The sequence below is a fragment of the Pungitius pungitius genome, chromosome 7 (genome assembly GCF_949316345.1).
Source record: "Pungitius pungitius chromosome 7, fPunPun2.1, whole genome shotgun sequence".
Classification (NCBI taxonomy): Eukaryota; Metazoa; Chordata; class Actinopteri; order Perciformes; family Gasterosteidae; genus Pungitius; species Pungitius pungitius.
Window position 1 is genome coordinate 16,269,060 of NC_084906.1, and position 9,946 is coordinate 16,279,005.

At 43.2% G+C, this 9,946-nt stretch overlaps 2 protein-coding genes across 6 annotated transcripts in view; one reads left to right on the forward strand and one right to left on the reverse strand.

The window, feature by feature from the left end:
* si:zfos-588f8.1 overlaps positions 1-4,998 on the reverse strand; it is a 45,106-nt gene extending 40,108 nt beyond the window's left edge. For 3 of the 5 annotated variants that reach the window (XM_062563251.1, XM_037468645.2, XM_037468649.2), the window contains exon 1: positions 4,511-4,998. The gene's annotated coding sequence lies outside the window, so the exon portion shown is untranslated. The remainder of the gene's footprint in view (positions 1-4,510) is intronic. The other 2 variants (XM_037468648.2, XM_037468647.2) reach the window with 1 other exon arrangement.
* A 2,401-nt stretch (positions 4,999-7,399) lies between these two features.
* s1pr4 (sphingosine-1-phosphate receptor 4) lies at positions 7,400-9,740 on the forward strand. Its single transcript, XM_037469677.2, has 2 exons — positions 7,400-7,469; positions 7,980-9,740. The coding sequence occupies exon 2, from the start codon at positions 8,117-8,119 to the stop codon at positions 9,359-9,361; it is 1,245 nt and encodes a 414-aa protein (XP_037325574.1). The 5' UTR covers positions 7,400-7,469; positions 7,980-8,116; the 3' UTR covers positions 9,362-9,740.
* The last annotated feature ends 206 nt before the right edge of the window (positions 9,741-9,946 follow it).

The window sequence follows — 9,946 nt, forward strand, 5'->3', positions numbered from 1 at the left end:
GGTCAAGAATACAAAAAAAAATGGTTAAATCATAAAAAGACATTTCATGATCTATTGTGGACGGTTAATGTATTTTGTGTGCTTTTGTGGATGAAATGTTTTTTCTTTGCTGACTCTGCTGTTCCTGTTGCCTGCTATACCTGGGTGATCTACAACCACAGAAACAGCTGCAGTAGCTGAACCGCATGCATCAAATTAACAGAGAAGCAACTCATACCACCTGATATTAAAAAAGAGCTAATTATCGTTGTAACAATACAATAACCCAGTTTGTAAAAATTTGATAGCAGGCAAAGCCTGTAACATGTTAGGATTACCATCCAAAGCAGGGTAACATGAAAGGAATCACATGGAGGTTGTAATCTAAATTCCATATGAAGCTATTGTGCTCAAACCGCTTGAAAGTGGTTGAATCACGTCTTCGATGACGTTAACGGACCAGCTTTCACTTCACTGTGGAAAATCTGAGTTGTATATTTTGGTTCAAGTTTTGCTTGGCTTATAACCTTCGCTATAATCAAAACATTTTTAAAAGAGGCAGATTTTGTGTAATCACAATCATCGCGAGCTAGCTGTTATCCCAAGTATCTTAACTTGTTGTGTTTGAACCTTGAAATGCTGACTTTGTGAATACTGCAGCACAACCAAACAAATGCACTGTAAGTAGGCCATCTCTAAACAGCCGGCCCCCCTTTTCCTCACTTCAACCCCATCATTACAGCTGGCTCTATTTATAAAGCCCATAAATTCAGCTTTGCCACAATACAAGAGCCAAGTTACCAAGGAGTTTTTGGAATTGGATGAGATTATATATATATATATATATATATATATATATATATATATATATATATGACTTTCTTTCCGCCTGCATTCTCCATCTGGTGGTCCGGTCTCCATAAAATACATAAATTCACACGTCAAAGCCTGGTGAGCAGCTTTCTGGTGAAAAAAAACAACACAATAAAGCATGGCTGTTTTTTCCTCCCAGTCTATTGTCAAAGAAAGGAAAACCCAGGAGCATTCTGTTGTACACAAAAGCAAACACATATATGCACAGATTTCGGCATCCTCTCTCTGTCATCACACAGGTAGAAACTGATGGGACTCATCCGGGTTTTTCCCCTTTACCCGTGGAAGCCTGTTCAAATTACCAGTCAACATCTGTGACAACATATGGCGACACAGCTCTTTCAAAAGGGCTGAATGACAAAAGATCTTAGATTCAGCTCCCTTATACCCACCCAAAAGGGAGAAGGACAGGCAGTCCATCCGGAGTGTTCTTGAAAAGCAGTGGAAACTAGAGAGCGATGCAGACGCCTTAGTGATGAGGAGGAACCCAGCAACCGGATAGTTAACTCCCACAGACAGGATTAGAATACAGGACAAACTGTCTTTGTTCTAAACTAGGCAAACAGACGTGACCCATCAAGGTGTGTGTGTGTGTGTGTGTTTTCAGAATGATTTGAAAGAGGAGAATGTGGGCCGCCCTGCACGTTCTAAAAGATATGCACCAAACAGCAGGCCCAAACCAGACTGCAATGCCAGGGTGGTTGATAATGCCGACGTTAGGTATAACCTAAAGCCGGCAACCTGGGTTTAATTTCCCACTCTAATCAGAATTGATCAGACAGTTGTGACAAACAAAGTGGTTTCCCAGCTGTTCTAGAAACAAACAAGATTAAATAAACACTAGACAGAGCACTTGAGAGATCAGTTATAAATCAGTTCCTTTTATTATCAACAAGGCAACAACAGCACAATCACCCTCTAGTCACTAGCCAACAATAAAATGCCCATGTGTAGCAGACAACAACAAAAAATTAATTAAAAGACATTAGTGAACCATCTTGCTGGCTGATAGGAGATAGCAGCCTGCTTGATGGGACTACGAATACGCAAGCAGAGTCAGAGGAGGAAACCCTCAAATTTCCTTCCGAAAAGCATCCTCCAAGAGGAATTGGCATCGCTACAACAGAGGCAATTATCTTTTCATCTGCAGTCTCACACAATTGCATCCAGCACGATCTGTGGACCAATTACAATTTGAGGCTGAGCTTGAGATCCAATTGTTGTTCCCTCCCCCACCTTCTCCTCGTGGTCCACCACTGTCAGCTTTGCTGTGGGGCTTGAAGAGTGCAACCATTAGCGGGAGGAGGGGGGCCTGTATGGCCGCCCTCTTTCAGAGACGGCAGAGAGCCGCTCTATTGACTTCCTCGGTATTAAGAGGCACTTTAAGGAGCTAGGGAATAAACTAGCCCTGTATTACAACATCATACGTGGGGGTTTTGGTTTAAAAATCATTCAAAGATGTTGGGACGGATGGCAAAAGATGAAGTGGACGTTAACATTACAGCTCCAGTTTAGATGCCATTTGTGCAAGAAAATAGACAGCCTGATGTGTTTGTAGCTGAACCATCAGTTACAGCTCTTCCCCTTTTTCTATTTCCAAAGAGAAACTACAATTGACATCGGAAGACAGGAAGTATTTTAATAAATGGAGATCGGACTCTCCTTCAGGGGTTTCTCTCAGGGACTGGGATGTTAATTAGATTTGGAGTATGACAGATGGGAACATTGAATGTATTGAATTTGCTGATGGTTGATCCTTAGCAGTGTTTTTTTGGCCCGACACAACCAGTGGGCTTACAGATGCTGCCCACATACAGACCACACTTCCGGCATCCCTAGATCCATTTAAACCAAATCACAGAGTATACGTAATTATTCTTGTAATATTTAATAGCTCTATTATCCAACATTACATTTTGAAAAAAGAAATGAAAGAGACATGTTGTGGTCAAAGACGGTGTATAGCATAAATTAAATGTAATCTATTCATTTCCTTCAATGTCACCTCCAGAGTTTGGTCTTGAAGAATTCATTTAAGATGCTGTCTGGATGCGCTCATGTTTTTAATGAGATGATTTTTTAATGAGATTTAATTTGCATTTACATTCTACACAGAATCTTTGTAATTCAATGAGGAACTGTGGTGACCAAAACATCCAATTGAAATTGTGTTATTTGTATAATCAGTTCTCCCAAATAATACATCTGGGATAAAGAAATGATGGATGTCAGCTGAGTAATAAGACTAACCTTTAAAGAACATATATATGATCAATTGAGTGTGCGAGTTTATTCCTTAACATTCAGAAGATTAACTCCATCGTGTATAGGTTGAGGCTCTACCTACTCCTACTGTTTTGAAGGGTGACGTCACATAACCCTTCAGTCTTAGAGCGTGTATCAAGGCCTGGGTCACAACATGTGGCTTATAAACCATGGATCACTGGAAGAACACAGCGCTTTTCAGACCAAAGTAAATCAGGGAAATGGAAAAAGAGAAGAACTTCCAAGTGAAGTGCATATGTGCGTATTTGTGATATCCCTATGTATGATTGCTTTTTTCCACCACCCCAGACGTTAGTCATGAAGAGAGAGCAGCTTGTGTGGCAGATTTTGTTGCCGTGTGTGAGAAACAGCTACAAAACTTCAAATACCTTCTTTTAATGTGATTTTCAATACATGTGGCATCGATTACAAGCCTTTCTACCCATTGTTGAACTCGACATTAATATGGTGGCAGTAACTTCCCATGATCACAGACGTAGTGGGCGGTATTAAAATTAGTGTATAATGACAGGAGCAGAGGCAGACACTACTGATATCACTCAGCCAGACTGAGAATAAATTAATTTAGCAAAGCATGCGTTTAGTCTGGATATGGAACATATGTCATGATATGACCTTATATGTGTGTTTTAAAAAAGGCAAAGACAGCATCTATCCCAAATCACAAAAACAATACTGCAGGAATGTGCAGTATGTGTTTCACCTAGCAAACAAGGCTGTACTGTCTCCATAAAACTTTCCACCACCACGGAGAGAACATAATAACAGTTACGTATACTGTGGTCGCCTTCTTCGCGTTCTTTAGTCTGCATACACGACGACAACAACAACAAAAGAAAAGGCAAAATAATAATTAACAAAACCCAAGTATCGTTTTTTGTGTTTTCCGAAGTTCAGGTGAGCTTCGTTGACTGAAATTACACAACCCGGCTACACAACAAGGCTCTCTGACGCGAAGGTTGGTCCCGTCGCGGGACCGAGGCCCCGGACCCACCGAGTCAGCCAACTCTCCCCGCTCGCTCACTCCCAAGTCACGTTAACAATTAACGTTAACTGCGCTTCTGTGGCACTAACGGGCGACATGTCGTCACGCCAACGGCTATCGTTACGGCACGCGTGTGGGGAAAGAAAAAAAAAAGTTAGCCGGTAAACCTCCATTTTGTCAAAAAAAAATGGAGAAAACCCGTTGGACTGAGAATTGCAAAATATCCAACTGAGCTTCAAAGCGTTAACTTCCTATGAGCTGGTCTTGTCAAGTCGGTGTCCGGTAGCACCGAAGAACGGACCGCGCATGAAAACCTTCGGGCGAAGTCGACCTTACGTTAAATATATTATTTATAAACATAAAGTACTGCATTCGGCGTAACGTTACCTGTGCCGGGTGCTGTTCTCATCGTCTCGGCGTGATCCTTGATTGCATTCAACCGTGTGGTCAAATAATTTAAAAAAAAAAAAAGAAAAAGAAAAGAAAGGCTCGTGTTCTCCGCTGGTGAGACGAAGACCAGACTAGTATCCACCACCGGGGCTAACAGCGGTTTAGTCCGTTTGGAAAGATCATGAATCCGGGTAAGCGTCTCGGGGGGTTGGGGTAGGAGGGGGATTAACCGAGCGAGAAAAAAAATGTCCTGGGCGCGTATATTTAACAAAGAAACGGGAGCAGTCTCTAAGATAAAAACCGGCCCATTATTTCCCTCACAAGATGGTGTGGGTTCGGACCGGCTAGCCAAGCTAGCTTGTCGCTACTTCCTTTTTCTCTTTGCCTAAATAACACAAGGCAGCCTGGGCGGTGAGAGAGAAAAAAAAAAGTTGAGGGAAAAAGGCACAAGCAACATCGTGCACACCGAAGGCACCCTGTTGCTCACGGATATTTACGACGCACCCGCGCCCCCTGCCGGACGCAGGCGGTGGTACTACATGGTGTCACGAGGAGGGGGAGAGGGAGGCGGGGCCGCTCAGGTGATGCAGTCAGGTACGCAATGACATGGTTTACTGCTGTTCAACTTTTGCTATCTGATAAAGTTTTATTTTCTTCTTACTCTGTTATTGTGTCATTGTTTCCTGATTTGTACCCTGATTTGACCTTTGCTTCTATGAAAACGTCAAAGCGTTTTTTTTTTGAGAAATTAAATATATAGCTAATCAAAATAAATACAGAGTTGAAATTGGGATGTTAAGCTTCGTCTGTATTTATTATAACTGACACTTCAAATGGGCCAGCAGTGATGCACCATGTTTTCTACTCTACAGGAAAACTATTGTAATACTGCTTTGTGGCCACCAGATGTTGACTGGTCAACACCATACAGGAAATAAATTGCACTGTTGACGCCAGATGATGTCACCATATAAATAAAAAAAAGCTTTGTATTGTAATAAATTGCCTTCTGAAACAAGACATTGTGTTTATTTATGGATCACTTTTAACTGTCTCCATCACAGTGGTATCTACTAACCACTAATGGCACCTGATGGTTTATGGCATGCAGACCTCTGCTCCTCATCTCTGCTTAAAGATGGTGGCTCAAGAACCAAGAACAGTGGGATTTGCATGTCAGCGAGAGCGTTGTTTTTTAACCCGTATTTAAATTCCTTATGGACATTTTTCCATAAGGCTGGGATGCTTCAGCCTTTGATTCATTTATTACTATGACCAGAATTCTTAATATCCCAATATTAAATAAAGAGCTTGAAACGTGTTGTCATGTTATTTCTAATCTGTGAGGACAATATTATGTTTTATATGCTTGAACAAACATTCAAGGTAATTTATTAAATCATGTTGAATACCAGCGACTTAAAGTCTGTTTCATTAAAGTACACAGGAGTACAAATATAAAATATAAAATAGAAATTGATGAGAAAATAGAATTCCTGCACTGACTTGTGCGACAGCAAAATTTACATTTCTCGCCCTGCTTATCAGTTAAAACACAGAGACACACTTGTGGTTACTAGCCTTGTAGTAACTGTGGTTAAATCTTCACACTGAAGGGCGTTTTCAACAGTCACGGGTGTTGTTTACACCTCGGGTTGCAGAAGTTTGCTGTGAATTGAAAACGTGCTTATGGGAACATCTTATATCAGAATTTGAATGGCTCGGTGATGCATGTCCATATTTGTTTTACATATCAGAACTAAAAAAGAGATTAGAAATTAGGTATTTTGGTTAAGCGGGGGAAGGCCCGTGAATCTCACTCCTCCTAATTGTTTATCTTTGTATTTCTTTCTTTGCCCTTCCTTTCTTGCTTTGGAACAAATGAACTGAAGACCTGTTGAGTGAAATCACAGCTTTGTGATGCACATAGAGGATGACAAATAAAAAAACAACTTGTAATAACACAAAGAACAACACTTTCTTGGAGAAACATCAGGGCATGATTTTAGTTTTTATCTTCTGACATTTTTCCAGACCACTTGAGCCAGTTTTTGAAGGATTTGATAATTGATAAGTATAGTGCAATGGTACAATTAGAGCCTACTTTGCTGAAAGCACGAACTATATAATTCTAAGTCTTTGAACATTCCACTTCGAAGGACAAATCTGTTCAGCCACCGGTTCTGGTTTTGCTCATATTTGAAAGAGGTCTCTTGATGTTGTGATCTGGCATCATTTTTTTGTTTCTGAGAAGATGCATGCATGTCGGTTTTCAGTTTATCATTTGTTTACGGTTGACTTGAAAATGTCAAGTGTGCTGTGCACGGTTGTGGCCCAGTTTTGCAGCTGTATGTGCAAACGTATATGAAACTCTCCATCAGCAGGGAGGGGCATTTTTACCATCCAATGAGTTCCTGTTTCTCTACTTTCTTAGAAATAATGAGAAAAAAAAATAAACCCTTATTTGAGGCTTTTGTAATATCCCAGCTTTGGCTTGGCTTGTAAGTGCAAGTGAAATTCTTGCCACACATCCTGAAAACATATTGAGTCGTGTTACATTTACAAAACATCTACAATTTTGTTAGTTTGCCAGAGCCTTTCCGGTAGAAGTCATCATGAGGGCAACTTGAGCAATATGACTGAATGTGTTGTAGTAAAGTCTGTACGGGGAAAAGTTGTTGATCCTGATGCATCTGAAAAGTTGTGGAGAATTCTTAAATATCAGTAAGAGTAAATTTGTTTTCATGGAAACTTCTCAGACTCAGAAATTCTCACAGTTTCTTTGTTTCTTTTCAAGGTGATGGAACAGAAGTGAAGTGACAGCAATCTCTCTCTTGCATGTTGGGTGTGTGTGTGTGTGTGTGTGTGCGTTTGGGTGTGGTGAACCTAACCTTATTGGGCTTACTTCCCCATCAAACATTTCTTCAGTCACTCAGCATCTCCACCAACAGACAGAGTAAGTTCTCCCTACTGCACTGCTTTCACATCACTCTAGAACTTTGATATTAACTTTAATTGGATTTCATCAACATTCAATAGGGGAAAAAATAGTTTTACCCTGCTTTAGTGTAGATGAATATATAACCATTGGTTAATCTGTATCCATTTCTGTCACTGAAGAAAAGGTAAAAGTATGCTTTTGTCATTTTTGCATTTAGTATCATTAATATATTTATTAATTTAGCCTGGTAAATCATTCAGTTTTGTTTTGGAAATTTCTTCCAGCATTCCTGAAAGAAAATGTGTGATTTAAATGTCCTGTGCAGCTGCTTACTCATCCTGTGCAAACCGCAGCAAGGTGGAGTGTTGTTGCACATGAGGGAGGCATTTAAATGATGCCTTTTAAATTGATTGGACCGCCTTAATGAGGATGTGAGAGCGAGGGAAATTGTTTCGTTTTTTTTCAAATTTTCTGATCGGTGCTGTGAGGAAATTGTTCTTAACTCCCGTTCCTTTGTCTCCTCAGGGTTGTGTGTTGTTCACAGGCAGAGCTGCAGTGGTTAGAGTGTGATAGCCTGTTCGACAACAGGAGTTCCACACTAATTCCCCCTGCAGCGCGTTCGTTCTCCACTCAGCCCCTTTTGGACCGGCACAGCTGCTGCTATGAGTGTCTTCTCCTCCTTCACCTCCCCCTCTTCCTGCCCCCACCTGTACCACGTGCCCGGTTCCCCCGGCGACGGCGCCTTATCGAACGCCACCGCCGCGGCCGACGAGATCAACCATGTGATCCTGCGCCATTACAACCACACCGGGCGCCTGCAGAACAGGACCACCTCGGACGCGCGCCACCACATCAGCGCCTCCATGGCCGTCTTCCTCTTCTTCAGTATCTTCATCGTCCTGGAGAATCTCCTGGTGCTGGTGGCCGTCATCTCCCGCATCCGCCACAGCCAGCGCTGGGTTTACGTCTGCATTGCCAACATCACACTCAGTGACCTGCTCACCGGCGCCGCCTACTTGGTCAACATCTGCATGTCCGGCAGCCAGACGTTTCGCCTCACCCCCGCCCTGTGGCTCTTCCGGGAAGGGGTGCTGTTTGTGGCCCTGGCTGCGTCCATATTCAGTTTGTTGCTGATTGCTGTGGAGCGCTACACCACCATGATAAAGCCCCTGCCCCAGAAGTCACCGAGGAAGACCTACTGCAGGATCTACGGCTTGGTGGCGCTCTGCTGGATTCTGGCGATGGTGATCGGCTTCCTCCCCTTGTTGGGCTGGAACTGCGTGTGCAGCCTGGACGGATGCTCCACCCTACTTCCTCTCTACTCCAAGTCCTACATCTTTTTCGCTCTCATCATCTTCTTCCTCATCCTCCTGGCCATCGGCGTGCTCTACGGAGCCATCTACTGCCACGTGCACAAGAGCGCGCAGCTGGGCTCGCAGCGCAGTCGCAAGCGCTCTTTGGACCTGCTCAGGACCGTGATCACTATAGTCGGAGTGTTCCTGCTGTGCTGGGGGCCGTTGTTCCTGCTGTTACTGGTGGATTTCTTCTGCGGGTCCCGGCAGTGTGCGCTGCTGCTCAGCGCTGACTTTTGCATCACCCTGGCGGTGTTAAACTCTGGCCTGAACCCAGTTATCTACGCGCTGGGCAGCAGCGACATGAGGAAGGCCATCGCCGAGCTGCTGTGCTGCTGCTGCCTGAAGGCCGGTCTCTGTCACCCAGACACGTTCACATCCAAGGAGACCAGCAGCACCTCAGGGAGCAGGAGGGACAGCCTGAGGAACAGTTTTAACAAGGTCAGGAACCTGAGCGTGGCCTCCCCACCAGCGACTCCAAGCAAGCCTCGCAAGGCACCCAAAAAATATAGGTTGAGCTCCACCACCAGCTGCCTGTCAGTTTCGAGCGGTTAAACCACAACGTGCTCCCCCACCCAAGCAAACGAGACCTGTGCGCACTGATACACATCCAACCGTTTCCTCTTAGTTTTGGTTTGAATGCTGAAGGCTTGGCCCCGGAGGTACTTGCGCTGATGACACACACGTGACATAAAAAAAACTGAATATATTCTCGCAATTTAAACAGTTCTTTGGCCTCCCTTCTGAATTGATCTGTTGTTGCACTGTTGCACACATCAGACACCGTGACTTTGGTACGCTGCAGATGCAGAGAGCTGGGAATTGGGCATCATTGTCCTTACAAGAGTAATGAATCCTCTATTAAGTTCTTATTGCAAAGCTTTTTCTATCCCCTCCCAAAAAATATTTTCGGAGGAAGTGATGACATTTCTTGTTGTTGGGGGGAAGGTTTGGGGCTTTTGGGGGGGGGGGGGGGTGTCTCAGTAGATATCACACATCACTGCTAGTCAACTTTACTTGTTGGTAAAACACATTAAAAATGTATTTTTGCATGTACATTTAAAATAGGCAAACTAGACAGACGTGTATTGTTGCATTATGTGTTGTAAGTTCTCCTGTATATTGAAAATATAAATAAAG

Excerpts from the sequence above, each read along its gene's own strand:
- s1pr4 (XM_037469677.2), top strand. The coding sequence starts at position 8,117 with ATGAGTGTCTTCTCCTCCTTCACCTCCCCCTCTTCCTGCCCCCACCTG.